Below are 15,774 nucleotides of genomic sequence, written 5' to 3'. Positions count from 1 at the left end.
TCGACACAATCACGAAAATTATTCTCCTAAGAATATTTCCAATATTGTATTGTATTTATTAACATTCCATGGTATTCATATATGCTTACAGCTAGAATATGGAACAAGTCAAAAACTTAATACTATTATAAAATCTTAATTTATAGTCACAGTCCAGATGAAATATATACAGACGAGATTTACAATATAGTCTACTAGTACAACACAAAGTTTTAGTATCAATTTCATGAACTGTTATTGAATGTCATGAATTCACCTACAGAATAGAAGGCGTGAGAAATTAGGTACTTCTTTAATTTGGCCCTAAATAATTTTATGTTTTGAGTTTCATTTTTTATATCGATAGGGAGGCTATTAAAAATTTTACTGCCATATAACGCACTCCTTTTTGATAGCACGATAGACTTGCCGATGGAGTATGAAAGTCATTTTTTTGACGTGTATTTATGCTATGAACTGTTGAATTAGTTACAAAGTTTTACGATTACATACGAGGAAGATTATTAATGAAAAGATATACTGACAAGCCATGGGCATTATTTGTAGTTTTTTTTTAAATAGCCCTACACGATTCCCTAGATTTGGCACCTATTATTATTCTAATTACTCTTTTTCGTAATAGAAATATATTGTTACTATCTGTGGAATTTCCCCAGAATATTATTCCAAAACTCATTACCGAGTGGAAGTATGCAAAGTATATTGTTTTTAAGGTATTGATATTTACTATCTTTTGCATAGATCTAATAGCAAAACAAGCTGAATTTAGTTTGGGGGTAATTTCTTTAATATGATTTTTCCAATTTAACACATTATCGATTTTTAAGCCAAGAAATTTGGTTGTTGTTGTTTCTAATAGGGATCTATTATTAATTATTGTGCTAGGCAATATTTATTCGCGAACAATGCTTAGAAAAGTAAAATGACAAATTCCAGAAGACTATCTCGCGTTCCAATATAATTGATGCCAGAGCCGAGTGGTTGGGAAGCACTGCTATAGACTGGCGATCATGTCCATACCTGTAGACAGTCGACAGCGTGAGGCACTTCAAGCGACTTGGAAGCAAAGCTCTGAGTCTCAGTGTCGCCCTTCTCACAGATGATGATGGGTCGTCCTTCCCTGGCCGTAACTTGCTGGAGAGCATTCATGCATTTCTGAAAGGGGAACAGTGCAGCAACATTACATACTGCTGAAGTTTTCGTTAAACCAATTCTGTATATACTCCATGTCCCTAAATGATTATCGTGGTTTCAATGGCTGGTATGATTCTAAAAACTAAAGTGGATATGTATTTCCTACATGTAATGAAATAAGAGCTATGAAAGTTTAGTATGTGTTCGCAGCATTTGTTTTTCATCATTGTTGCGTTACAGCGTAGATTTACAAAATGGTCTGTTTGATAGATTTAAAAAAAAATCAGTTCACAATAAGGTATTCAGCATTTTAATAGACACTTTAATTTTCGGTTTTACATTTTATATCTCCATTTCTCTCTCTTTTTTTTTTATATAAGCGACTATAATTTTGTACATCTTGATTACACAATTTTTAACGCTATATCACTTCGGAATATGTATGATAATAACTTTCTTGTGTTAAATATTATTAACGTACCTTGTTAACATGTTTCGACCTATTTTCGGTCATCTTCGGAACTGGTCGTTGTTGGTCTTGGCGCCTCTTGTTTCCTATGTGGGTGCGTTCGTAGTGTAGAGTCAAAGAGTGTATGTGTTTTGAAATTGAGTTGTGTGTTGAGAATATGAAATATACAGACACACGAAAACACACCCCAACGATATTCTCAACACACAACTCAATTTCAAAACACATACACTCTTTGACTCTACACTACGAACGCGCCCACACAGGAAACAAGAGGCGCCAAGACCAACAACGACCAGTTCCGAAGATGACCAAAAATAGGTCGAAACATGTTAACAAGGTACGTTAATAATATTTAACACAAGAAAGTTCTTATCATACATATTCCGAATATAATTTTGTGCTGTCTATTGTAATTGGAGCTTCGCCCTATTATAGACAAATAAAAAAATCTTTAGTAGCATTATTACACTGACTGAAATTCTCATTTTATCTGGACAAGTCTTCCGAAACACTCACGACATAAACTGGATCCCTTGTGACGATCATGATGACCGGCATATTATTGTCAACCAAAGCAAGTGGACCATGTTTGAGTTCTCCAGCCATGATGCCTTCGCTGTGCATATACGTCAGTTCTTTTACTTTCTGTAAATAAACGATAAAAATGTAATAAATCACTTAATTCAAAACTGGAGTCATTTGATTTAAGAAAAAGTCATATTTCTGGGAAGGTTAAGTACAGAGAGCAATACTACTGTGTTATAATCAGAGAACGGACATGAAAACAGAACTCACAAGTGCTCCCTCCATGCACGTCGCATAGTTGTAGCCTCTTCCCATGATGAGCAAGGATTTATGTTGGTACAGATCCTTAGCAAGCTCCTCAACTTGCGCATCAAGCTTCAGTACTTCCCTGATCTGCTCGTCTAGATGCTGGAGTCCCTTTATGATCTGAAACAATACGGACATATATATTTCTAAAGCAAGATGGTTAGAGCCCGGACGAGAAGTTATGGCACCTGCGCGAGGGACGAATTTTAGTTCGTTTCCTTGGACTCGCCCTCACACTCAACTGGAGGGGTGTTGGGTTAGTTGGTTACTAGCATTCCGAGTGTTCAGATCGTTCTTCTACTACCGCTATTGCTAATACTGAAAACATTGTCCTTCTGACCGCCCTCATTATGGCATTGTCTAAGGTGTGAAATCATAGAGTAGTTCATAGTCAAGGACATGAAATAACACACAATGTATGGAAATTCATGTCAGAAGAGGCTGTAAATGAAATATCAATTCCATTGAAAAGCGTGTGGTGTGTGCAAGAATACTGGCTGCCACTGGTATTTCAAAGCGAACCTTGGAAAGAATCAGGAAATAAGGGAAAAATATTGATGCAGGAACAGCAGATTCTTTCTCCAGTCCGGAAATATCACAGCCGAAGAAGAAGATTGTTGCAGCTGTAGACAGTTTTGATGAGGAAGTCATAAGACTCATCTATAATTTCTACGCTACGCATAAGCGGAGGCCAACTCTGTAATCGCTTCTTCCGAGAATGGATATCAGGGTATGATTAGTGAAGAAAGTAGAGAACAATTACGTTGAATGTGAGCATGTGATGGACAGTATTTTTGAGAACATCTCCATAAACTTAGGGACATCGGATTCTAGCACAAATCAAACGTCTCATTCGGACTGAGAATAAGAATATAAAGATGGAATAGAGGGCGTAATTCCATTAAGTATCTTCGCACTCTTGAGTAGGAAAATGGTGATACTACGGTAAGACGAATGTTTTTAGAAAGAGATTAAACGGATATGCCTGACGCTCTGAGCTTGAGAACCGTAACCCAAACAACCCCCACTGCCGGGCGGCAATTTAAAACTTCGCGCAGGTTGATGCCATAACATCTCGTCTCAGCTCTACAAGGACATATGAATAACAGGGGCTGCCTAATAGGAAGCTTATTCTTTAAGGCAACCTAAAGACAGATGGACAGAGACGGTCTTCATTTCCTGGTTGTAATTTAGCCTTTCAAATTTCTGTTGAATGCTTCCAACACAAGAAAATATATTATTTCTCCCAGTATCATTCAATTAAGACATTAAATGAACAGCACTAGTGAGTATCCTTACCTCCTGTCAGTCTTGACGAGGCAGACGAGTATCTTATTTTCACTGTCCATTTAGTAAAAAAATATAAATTATGTTTATTTAAGGATTGTCGCAACTGCCGAGGTTATATCAGCGTCGTCGGTATGCTAGAATTTTGTCCCGCAGGAATTCTTTTACATGCCAATAAATCTACTGACATGAGCCTGTCGCAATTAACCACACTTAAATGTTATCGACCTGGGTTGGGATCGAACCCACAACCTTGGGCACAGAAGGCCAACACTCTACGGACCGCACCATCCAGGCCAACTTCCATTTAGTACTAACTGAGTTGTTGTTCTCTAATGCCAGGCGTTTGACAATAAAGTCATTTGACCTCTTGCACTCCAATATTTTTCAAAGATATTATCATGGTCAGCCACTGAAGTACAGATTTTGAGGTGTTCCGAATCCATTTCTTGGTTTGAGTTGCACAATGGGCAGTTAGGGGACTGATATATTCCAATTCTATGCAGGTGTTTGGCCAAACAATCATGGCCTGTTGCCAATTTAAATGCAGCTACAGACGATTTTCGTGGTAAATCCAGACAGTTCCATTTTTTTCCTTGAGATTGTGTTATCAAATTTTGTTTGTTGAAGTCTAAAATGTAGATTTAATAAATATTTTCACAGAGTAATACGTAGATTTAGTAATAGGTCTGTAAGTAGCAGTGCAGCCCTTCTTTGCTAAAGTATCCGCATCCTCGTTTCCCAGGATTCCACAGAGCAGTAAGCAGTAGTTGTAGTAGTACGGTATACCTACAAATATGTTCCATTTTTAGAATGTATTTATTACGTTCGGTTTTATTTTAAGAAAGGAAGAAGTAGGGTTGTCGTTGTTGCCAGGTGTATTGTACGGGACATCACATATTTGAGAATGTGAAAGCCTGTCCCTTATTCACTTCAGAAGAGGCATTAAAAATCCCGTATTTATGGACTAGTAAAAGAATGGCATTTTTTTCTTTTAATATTCCACGTCTTTTTATGCAAATATTATAATCATGTTAATAACCTCATTACAGATAAAATGAAAGAATGTCAAGTAACGAGTAATGTACACGGCATTGTTTCTGTACGCTGCTAATGTATGTCATTAATGTTTGGTTGTGACAGTACACTGCACCACATACAGCTCAGAGAGCAACCAAACACTATGGCGCTTTTCAATTTTTTTTTTCCAAACACCAAGTTTATTTTTGAAAGCTGCAAGTTTATCTGTAAAAGTCAAATATTTTTGTCAAGGTATGAAAGTTCGATGATCCAGGATTCATGTTAAAGAAAATTATAGATACATTTTATTGTATTCTCTGAAGGAAATCTGAAGTTAATCTCGAAGTTCAAATATCAGAGTTAGTACTTTTCCCCTTGACAACGATCTCATGATAACCTCGGAGAGACTAAATAAGAAGATAATAAATTGCACACAGCTTACCCTAGGCATGTTTCTTCCAGCTCCTTGAAAAAAAAAAAAAAAAAAGGTTTTCATAGTACTCTATAGTATTCATCATCATCATCATCATCATCATCATCATCATCATCATCATCATCATCATCATCAAGAAATCAGGGACGCAGCCCCCATGACTAGTTTCGATTTATAATGTATCATTTCAGAAATCTCTTGAGAGACCTTGACTTCTTCTTCTTTCAAGGGGTGATATTTCAGCATTAAAATATATTAAACTGCTTCTGTCCATTCAATGAATGTGTTGAGTCCAATTACGATAAGTTTGAATTCTGTCCAAAACTAATGAAACTTTTTGATATATTTTGCAATTTTTTATTCTTTTTCTTTTTTCATTTCTGCTGCCATTATCCTGGATTTTCTTGTTCTGCCACTACTCAAATCTCACCTCCACATAAAACTGGAGATATCATACTTAAATCGTGTAAAATGATAACAACTGGGATTTTCACAGAACATCCAGCCTAGCATTGTGGAACCTCAGCTGGAAACTGCTGGCATAGATAACGGATAAAGAATAGTAGTAGTTAATAGTAGTAACTAATGCTCCGATTGATGGATTTTCTCCATTTGCCTTCTAGTAAGTTGCCATCTCAGTGTTCTTGTTTATGCCAGAGCGAAAGTATACACAGTGAGGGAAGTGGAAAAAAAAAAAAACCAGAGGTGGTATGCTACCCCAAGATTTTCCCCTGGCATATCCCGATTTAAAGAAAGCATATCCCCTCCCTTACAACATACACATACATTATGTTTACAATAAATTGTTTCGTGCAGTCTGTAATGCGAAACTTTGAAGCTTACACAATACATTAAATTTCTTAAAATAACTTCAAGTTACTTCAGTTGTTTACTAGATTATTTTGCATTGTCCATTGAGACTTATCACTTAAAATAATGTTAGAGCTTCAAAGTTCCTTACTTCATTATTAATAAAATGTGCAACAACAACAAAAATGAGACAGTTACTAAATTGTAACAATGGTCACCACAAGCTACAGACCACAGCCAGGGGCGGATGCAAGGGGGGGGATTAAGGGGATATATCCCCTCCCGAAATTTTGAGAAAAATACGAAACAAGAAACAAAAATAATATTAATTTTAATACATAGGAATTAGAGAGTTTTCCACGTAAATTCTCTTTGCTAAAATGTTAAATTCCAAGAACTGCAGGAAGACAAACACAGCGTTCTTACTTCAAGACAGAGAGTCTCTTCTTAGACTATTTCATTAGTCAGATCAAGGATAGCTTTTTAAATCATAAGGGAATCCTGAAGTCCATACAAACTTTGTTGCCTAAAAACATAGTGCAAGCATCAGATGAAGATTTAGAAACTGTTGTTGAAGCTATAGTAAATCAGTGACCCAATGATGTTGATGCATCACCAGAGTCTTTCTTCAATGAATTGAAGATGTGGAGAAGAAATTTCCTTGATCAGAAAACTCTTCACCTAATACCTACTGATTTTATATCATCTTTGAACAGGTGCAATGAAATTATTTTTCCCTGCACTCGCAAGGTGCTGAAACTTTTCTGCACGTTGCCTGTAACTACAGCAACACCAGAACGGTCGTTCTCAACATTGCGGTTTTTGAAGACTTACTTGAGGAGCACGATGGGAGCAGACAGATTAAATGGACTGACCTTGATGCATATACATAAAAATGTAGAAATAAAAGCTCATGAAGTGCTGGATGAAATGTCTAAGAAGCCTCGTCGCCTTCTTCTGTAAACGTCATTCTGTCATTGTTTTTGTATTGCAGTCATTGTAAATGTTAAAATTAAAAAATTATGATTTATTTAGCAACGCTCGCAATTGCCGAGGTTATATCAGCGTCGCCGGTGTGCCGGAATTTTTTCTCTCAGGACTTCTTTTACATGCCAGTAAATCGACTGATATGAGGCCTGTCGCATTTAAACACACTTAAATGCCATCGTACTGGGTTGGGGTAGAACCCGCAACTTCGAGCACAGAAGGCTATATCGACTACGCTACTCAGGCCAACTTGTAAACAAATTGTGAGTATATAAACTTACTCTCATTACTCCATTTTTACTATCTCCTCAAATCCTTCCCCGAAAAAAAATTCTGCGACCGCCCCTGACCACAGCCTTTACTTGAAATACTGGTACTACAGTTGTAAGCATTCCAGGGGTTGACTTATCAAATAAACGTGTCTAAATACACGTTAAATACAGTTTCAGAAGGCTGTGGTTTAGATTTACGAAACAAACAGGTTGTACTCTTTGCTGTGAAGAAATATATAAACAAATTTTTATGGATCACATTTTTTCAGTGGACTGCATGACGTTTTTCACTAACGGTATTGTTTTCTGACCATAGAAATCAGTGGCGGTATTCCATACCAGCGCATATCGTCTCACTTCCCTCACTGGGTATACATGATCCATTAACAGTACTTCTCAGATATAGGGGAGAGTCGGGTAGTATCGGACATCGGGTAATATCGGACAGTGCGTTTCTTTCATCTACCACCATATGGTAGTACCTGAATGACATGGTTACGTTTCTCTATGCGACATCACAGAAATGTAACCATGTCAATCAGGTACTATCATCGTGTGGTAGATGAAAGAAACTCATTGTCCGATATTACCCGACGTCCGATACCATCCGACTCTCCCCTAATCTTATTACATATAACAAGATACTTGGAGATATTAAACATTTGGATTATGAATGTTTCAAAACCAGAGTAAAAACTATCCTGCTTCAGCCTATCTCTTTCAAAATTACTGACTTTTTACATTAAAGCTATAAAATAGAATATCTATTGGTACCCTTATTACTCCTGCACATAATTCTTTACCCTAACAATATTAATAACGAGATAAAGTCCCTTGGCTCTTAAAGGATCAATCGCTCTCCTAAGAAATCACCTCAGATGATAACTTTGTTCATGTAATCTCATTACCAGTATGTATCTTGTTTGTATTTAATCTATGTTATTTATTCTATTTTATTAGATGTCTTTGTAAACTGAAATTATGTGGGTTGGGAATACAGCTAGCTCGAAGGTAAGCATAATAGATCTTTAAGGTCGTAGTGCTGGGTCATAGTGCCCCCCTCCCAGATACAATACTCTTACCACTGACCAATCCTGTATAATGAGAAAGTACGTGTCGTCTTACCTCTGACCGACGGGCCTGGAGTGAAATCCTGTCCTCACTCATCACCAGCGCAAACATCACCAGAGATATGAACTGCGAAGTGTACGCTTTTGTTGAGGCAACACCAATTTCTGGACCGGCATTAATATGCACGCCACAGTGGGACTCCCTGCAGATAGAGCTTCCCACAGTGTTGGTGATGCCAACAATGAGGGCACCACGATTCTTGCAGTAACGTAGAGCCATCAATGTATCTGCTGTTTCACCTATTAACAGAGAATATCACATCACTCTATCTACAGGGTGATACAGAGGAATAGTAAACATTTTAGAGGGTGATAGTATAGACAGAAGTTCGTATAAATATGTGTTCAATTTTCAATGGGTGTAGAGGTACAGCTGTTTGATATTGGTACACATAAAAAGAGTTACAAATGGTACGAGGGAATGACAAATGACTACGTACTATTGGCTAATGTACAAAGGAATAGTACATGACGCTCTTCTGAGCTCATCTGAGGCCAGCACTGTGGGTAATGGGTGTAGAGAAACAGCTGTTTGTAGTTCGCGTGGCTAAAAGGATGAGCATGTTCTTCCAGCATGATGAAGCCCCTGTACATTTTATCCGTCAGGTGACACATCATATAAATCTCACATTCTCTGAACGATGGATTGGCCATGGTGGTCACGTGCATTAGCCATCAAGGTTCCCAGATCTTACTCCTGTTGATTTTTGTCTGTGGGGTGGATGAAAGGCGAAGTTTACAAAAACAAAGTAAACACAAGGGATGGACTGATCGCTCTCATTATGAATATTGCTGACCTCTTAAAATAACAACAAGACGACCTCAGAAAAGCAACACTTACTGCTGTCAATAGTGCGAAAAATTGTGTTGAAATGTTCAAATGGACTGATACTGATATCATGTAAATAGGCAGTAAATGTAATCATTAAGTCATTTATCTTCCTTCTTGCCTGCTGTAATGCATAACATTCAGACAAATGTATCTCCACTTTACTGAAAATTGGACACATGCTTATATTAACTTTTTACTCAAAATAGTCCATACTGCCACAGTGCTGGACCCTGGATTCATTATGCTTACCATCATCTTACTCAGAAGCTAAGTAACTTGGTAAGGCATCGTAAAATAAACAAAAAGAAAAAACTACCACCCACTCAAATATTTACTGTTCCTCCGAAATCACACGTTATTGCATCTTATTAGTGTTCAACTGACAAACTGTCATCTTTCTATTGCTTAGTACAGTAGTTCCCGAAGTGTGAGTCGCGACCCCCTGGAGGGGGTCGTTTGAAGAGTTGTTGAAGGAGGTTGCGAGACTAATCTCTAGAGTAGGCTCCGCCAAGTCGAGTCAAGATCGCGAGAGGGCGTACAGGCCTACTTACGGCTTCCACTGCGGGCAGTACACTTGTACACTGCAGTCTATCAGTGGTGGAACCTATCGAGGTCGCTTGGGGGCACCGGTGCACTGCATTTTGCACCAGGAATATTTATGTGCTAAAAACATGAACCTTAGCAATGTAATGGATGTTGTTATGCGAACAATTAATTTCATAAGGTCTAAAGGACTCAATCACAGGGACTTCAGGGCACTGCTTGATGGTATTAACAGTATGGGGATTTACTCTACCATACCGAGGTGAGATGGTGAAGTCGAAAAATTCTGGAACGTTTTCTCGCACTTAGAAATGAAACTGCCTTATTTATGGATGTACATGGGAAACCTGTTAGAAGCCTTGGACATGAAAGAATATATAAGAATAATGCAACAATTGTGCGAAGTTTCGAACGTAGATTTGAGGATATTAGAGATCTTGAACAACAATTTAAGATATTTGCAATATCTTTTTCAGTGAGTGTCCTGGATATTCCTGCTGAACTACAATTAGAAATATTTGATTTACAAAGCGATATTGAGCTAAAGGATAAGTATCAAAACAGAAAAAGTATTAACCATTTCTATTCTTGTTTTCCACGAGAAAGGTTTCCTAAACAGTACAATCTTGCTGCAAGAACGTTGTAAATGTTCGGGACAACCTACGTATGCGAAACACTGTTTTGTTTAATGAAGTTTACAAAGTCACGTCACAGAAACAACTAAGTGATGAACAATTGAAAGCATGTTTGTGATTGGCTGGTACTAAAACAATAGCTCCGAGAATTAAATAGCTGCTTACTAACAGAAAACTGCAAAAATCGCAGCGGATCTCTGATGTTTAAGAAAAAGTACTATTATTAGAGAATTGTATTTGAATGACAACGTTTGTACTGTTGTTTTATTTTGTTAATTGAATTGTATAGCAATGAGAAGAAGACAAACAGTATATTAATCTGTATAAAAGTGTATATTTTGTTTTGTTTCATTATTGTGCAAACATGCGAAAATTTGTTTTGTATATAGTTAACTGTACAAAATTGTATAGAGTACTGTTTTTCAGTATAGTGCAATTAACAGTGAAAGCGTGCTTCAATTAAAAGCTGAAATTAATTTACATTCTTATCACAAATTTGGTTCACATACAAGTTCTTAGCTCCGCCACTGTGGAAGCAGCTACCCTTGCCTGCAGCCGTACGTCAGGGCTTGAGGGTTTGTACGTACGCACGAGAGTGTAGTCACTTGACGGTCCCTGATCTAGAGGAAGATTACCATTCCCAAACGTAAGTATGTATCTTTGTCTCAATTTACCACCAGATCAGGGAAGCTTACTTAGTGAACATTTATTGTATTATAATGCTATTATATTAAAAAAAAATAAAGGCAAGATTCTTACCAGACTGTGAAATAAAAAAGCAGACATCATCTCTGAACACAGGTGTGTTTCTATCAAGAAAATCTGACGCCAGTTCCACCATGACTGGGAGTTCTGTAAGTTCTTCTAGTAGCTGCCTCGTCGCCACCGCACTGTGGTAACTAGTACCACAACCAATCATCATCAAGCGCCTACAACGACGAATCTCGGGGATGTAGTCCTGAAAAGACAAGAAAAATCTTATTTTAATTTCTTTATTTTTAAACAAGATATCGTTACATCCCCAATACATATACTACATTTAGGCTTACATTCAATTCAATGACATTTCATATTGTACAGTGAACAAATTCGTCTACTAAGAAGGAAGGACTGCTTAAATAAAAAGAAGAAAATAAATTAAATGAAAACTAGTTGTGGTAGAAGGGTGTCACAATTTTCCGAATGGTTAAAATTAAACAACTGGATTTCCACCAAAAAAAAAAAGAAGACCTTTCATCTTCTCAATAAACGAATGCCATAAAAATGAATTGTAACAATGACATTATAATTCCTGTTTGAAGCATCCCAGGTGGAGTCAAGATACCTGTTGAAACTCTCTCTCATGTTTTTGGTTTCTGTCCCACAGGGGAGCTATTAAAAATAATACACACCACGTGGTGAGGAGTAACAATGCCAAATGTCTTAAGAAATTTGAATATTTTGAAATCTATGAAGAAGTACCATGTATCTCAGTCATTACAATCGACAGGAAGATGAACATTGACTTTGTTACTGACCCAACAGTGCGTTTTGAAAAAAGTGACACACAGAGCATAGAAGTGGATCGTGAAAAGAAGAGGCACTATGAACCTTGCTTCAAATACCTATGAGAAAAGTATAGCAACCTGAAAACTGGATTATTGTTTGGAGTACGTGGAACTATTTCAAAATTTTATGTAATTTTTTTTTTCGTAGATTTCATATTGATACATCAAATTTCCAGGTTTTATCTACACAAAATTTAAATTCCTCTTTGCTAATTGTAAATCACCATTTGTACAGTTTTATAATGAATTAATAAATAATTTGGTTTTAGAGCTATCCCTGTCTGGATTCTCTCTCTCAAATTAATTAAATACTATTGCAATTTTGAGATAAATAAATGTGAAATTAATATCTTACATGAGACAATTAAAAAGATAGTTATGAGCTCAATTTCCTTTTAAAGTAAACGAAATTTAATATTCTTAATGCTAGACACTTCATTATGAATCTAAATTCTCACTTTCCCCCAATTACACTGAGGTCAATATGAGGACAGACAAATATGAACACAAATGTGATCTTCGCTAATCAGCTGGAATGCACTGATCAAATTCTGTTGCTGCCTTCAGGTATTTTTTTGTAATAAGTAACAGTCGCAAAATAAATATGGACAGGAAATAATCTTGAATAAGAGATGTATACAATATATAACGCACTAATTTCTTTTTAGAATTAAAAAAAAACATAGGTATTACCGGTACTAACAGATGGGCTTAATAGCTACATGAGACAATTAAAAAGATAGTTATGAGTTCAATTTCCTTTTAATATAAACGAAATTTAACATTCTTAATGTTACAAAGATACACGAGGATAAAGTGTCACAGAATCACACTCTGTCAATGAGTTTCAAATTATAATTTTAATCACTTTTGTTCAGGAAGCTCATCCCAGCTATCCACATTCTTTTGTTTTCTTATTGAACTCAATTTTCGTATCCATAAGTTTCTGTCACTTGACTGATTTGTCCCTCTTTAATTTTTCAGGTTTTACGCATGCTATTATGTTAATATTAAAAGCCCCATACCTTGATACCACCAAGAATCACACTCTGTGTCTCAAAGTTCAGACGTCCTCGCATGGTGTTCACCACAGACTCAGGTTGTTCAAAAATTTCCTTCTGCATAAAAGAACTGTAGTTACCTATAACATAAATACATTCAATTTTAATCTAATTTAATTATTTAAACATCATCAGTGATGTTGGATAGTATAGGTACTGTTCATCCAGTGGTGTTATTGATGGCAACAGTGTCCAATCCAGATTCCAATACAAATCTAGTCTTTCAGGTAAAGCTCCCTGTAAAGGCTGGTTCACAATAAACCGGGAACGAGAACCAGAATGAAAACGAGAAGCAGAGGACGTGAATATGAAAATTTTTGATTCACAATAAACCGAGAACGTAGACGACTATGCATATTTATTGATATGCATGTCAATAACGATATGTAATAAAGTCGATATTACGCATTCTGATGTTGTATTCAATTCGAAGCAGGTAGTAGGATCTATTATATAGCCTGTTGTGTTGTTAAAAGCTAATTTTGCCCAGAATGTGATCTTAGCCTAAGAACAGTCCAATGGCATTCTCTCATGAGTATGAGGCAGCCAACATAAACACAGAATAACCAACTTCGAAATTTCAACTGAAACATTTCATTAGGCATGGTACTATAAATATGCCCATGCATCTTTATTATCACAACCTATTTTAAGTCTACATAACGTAAAATAATTAGAAAAGAAACATTTGTAATAGAACAAAAATGAACACAACAGTAGTTATTGAATTGAAGCATGAATATGTAATGTGTAATACAACCAATACAGTAATAAAATATGATTCACTTATGATCGGTGTTCAAAGATACAGCTATTGAAAGGCACGTATTCTCCTTCATTTTCTCATCTTTATACGAGGCGCGCCGCTTATTGTAAACGTGAGGATTTTCCTCAATACTCAATATTAGAATCTCATCAAATAAAACTTGCTCCATGATACACAGCACAGAACAAAATAATGCATAGGTTATGTCACGGTCTTCTTGCTATAAAATATACGACGACAATATAGCTTTTAGATGGCAATAGAATGAATCTAGTGTGCTGTGATCGGAAACATGAACGCCAAAGTTGAAACTTGGCCAACTCTCCGTTCCTGATCTCGGGCTCCGGCAAGCTTTTCGTTAATTGTGAATGCTCACATTTAAATGTACACATTTTAACAATTTTACCGTTTTCGTTTTCGTTCCGATTCTCGTTTCCAGCTTATTGTGAACCAGCCTTAAAGCAGATTTGAATAATTTCAAGGGAAAAATTGTTCCGGGGCCGGGTATCGATCCCAGGACCTCTGGTTGAACGTATCAGCGCTCTTACCAACTGAGCTACCTGGGAACTCCACCCGACACCGTCTCAACTAGTTGAGACGGTGTTGGGTGGAGTATCGATCCTGGGACCTCTGGTTCCCGGGATCGATTCCCGGCCCTGGAACAATGTTTCCCTTGAAATTATCCAGATTCCAATACTTTTTGGAAAGTTATTTTTACTCTTTAATTCATGTTTCGTCACTGGTACAGGCACACCCTGCCTTACCTTTCATATCTCTAAATAAGCCAGACTTTGTTCCATACACAATACTTTGCTGTCAAATGACAATAATGACACTTGCCAACAAGAAACCTTTTGATATTGAAGAATGTTACGAATAATGTGGTGGGTGCTATCAAGGGACACATTTGCTAAATCAGTAACTTTATGAATGGTCAGACACCTATCTTCTCTAAACAAGTCACCAAGATACGCCATATTACCATCTGTTTTGTTGATGGTTTAACCCTACACACAGTGTCTAATAATCCGAGACACAATTTTGACATGCTATGAACATTCATAACATCAGGGTCAAAAATGTCCAACAATATTCTGTGAATTTCAGTTGTCACATGGCTTACTGCTCACAAAAATCGACGACTACATGGAATTCACAGTTTTTTTAACTTGGTTATTAATGATGCTGTATCAAATGGTAGGTTATTTAACATCGATGGGATTGGTGATAGCGAGATGGTATTTGGCGAGACGAGGCCGAGGATTCGCCATAGATTACCTGACATTCGTCTTACAGTTGGGGAAACCTCGGAAAAAACCCTATCAGGTAATCAGCAGAAGTGGGAATTGAACCCACACCCAAGCGCAACTCTGGATTGGCAGACAAGCGCCTTAGCCGACTGAGCTATGCCGGTGGCTAATTCACTGTTGGACCAACTTTTTAAATACAATGCCATTTTAACTGCCAGTATTCCTCCCATTATGCTTCTCAGTACCCTCTCTGGACATTCTACACATCGATTATTGCACCTTCTGAGACAGCAGAAAAATTAAAATGCTTATTACCAGGGAAAGGATTTATATGTAAATACATATTTACTTATAAAGCTAATATAATTTATATTTTGCATTATCTTTATGTTTCACAATGTGTAGGGTTGAAAAATCCTACTTTTATTTTCCATATTTTTCCATATTTTAGAGTTTAGTACATATTTTCGTTAATTTCCATATATTTTCCATATTTCATATAAAACAGTCCATATTATATTAGGTTTAACAATAAAACAAAACAAAATTCCATTAACTTTTAAAAATACATTTCAACAATAGAGATTTAAACACATGTTCAGTAATCCCTTTAACATCAGAGTTATTTGAAAATTAGCAGTCCTATCAACAATGGGAAAGTAAGTTACAAAACTGTATTAATTTAATTTAAAATTTTTAACAGACTTCAGTTGTGCAGCTCAACAGTTAAATGCCAGTCAGAGTACACATAGGTTCAGTTTTGT

The 15,774-nt window shown here is 36.6% G+C and overlaps 1 protein-coding gene across 4 annotated transcripts in view; it reads right to left on the bottom strand.

Annotated features, from left to right (window-relative positions):
- Nucleotides 1-15,774, bottom strand: part of LOC138693499 (glutamine--fructose-6-phosphate aminotransferase [isomerizing] 2-like) — a 149,122-nt gene that overhangs the window by 12,461 nt on the left and 120,887 nt on the right. For all 4 annotated transcript variants that reach the window (XM_069817509.1, XM_069817511.1, XM_069817510.1 and 1 more), the window contains 6 exons: nt 12,959-13,074; nt 11,146-11,344; nt 8,372-8,616; nt 2,402-2,557; nt 2,123-2,251; nt 1,021-1,155 (listed from right to left, as the gene is read on the bottom strand). In XM_069817509.1, coding sequence (XP_069673610.1) covers nt 1,021-1,155; nt 2,123-2,251; nt 2,402-2,557; nt 8,372-8,616; nt 11,146-11,344; nt 12,959-13,074 — 980 coding nt within the window. The remainder of the gene's footprint in view (nt 1-1,020; nt 1,156-2,122; nt 2,252-2,401; nt 2,558-8,371; nt 8,617-11,145; nt 11,345-12,958; nt 13,075-15,774) is intronic.

This window comes from Periplaneta americana, chromosome 17, assembly GCF_040183065.1.
Source record: "Periplaneta americana isolate PAMFEO1 chromosome 17, P.americana_PAMFEO1_priV1, whole genome shotgun sequence".
Taxonomy (NCBI): Eukaryota; Metazoa; Arthropoda; class Insecta; order Blattodea; family Blattidae; genus Periplaneta; species Periplaneta americana.
The sequence above is the reverse complement of the archived record's forward strand: the minus strand, read 5'-3'. Positions and strand labels throughout refer to the sequence as shown.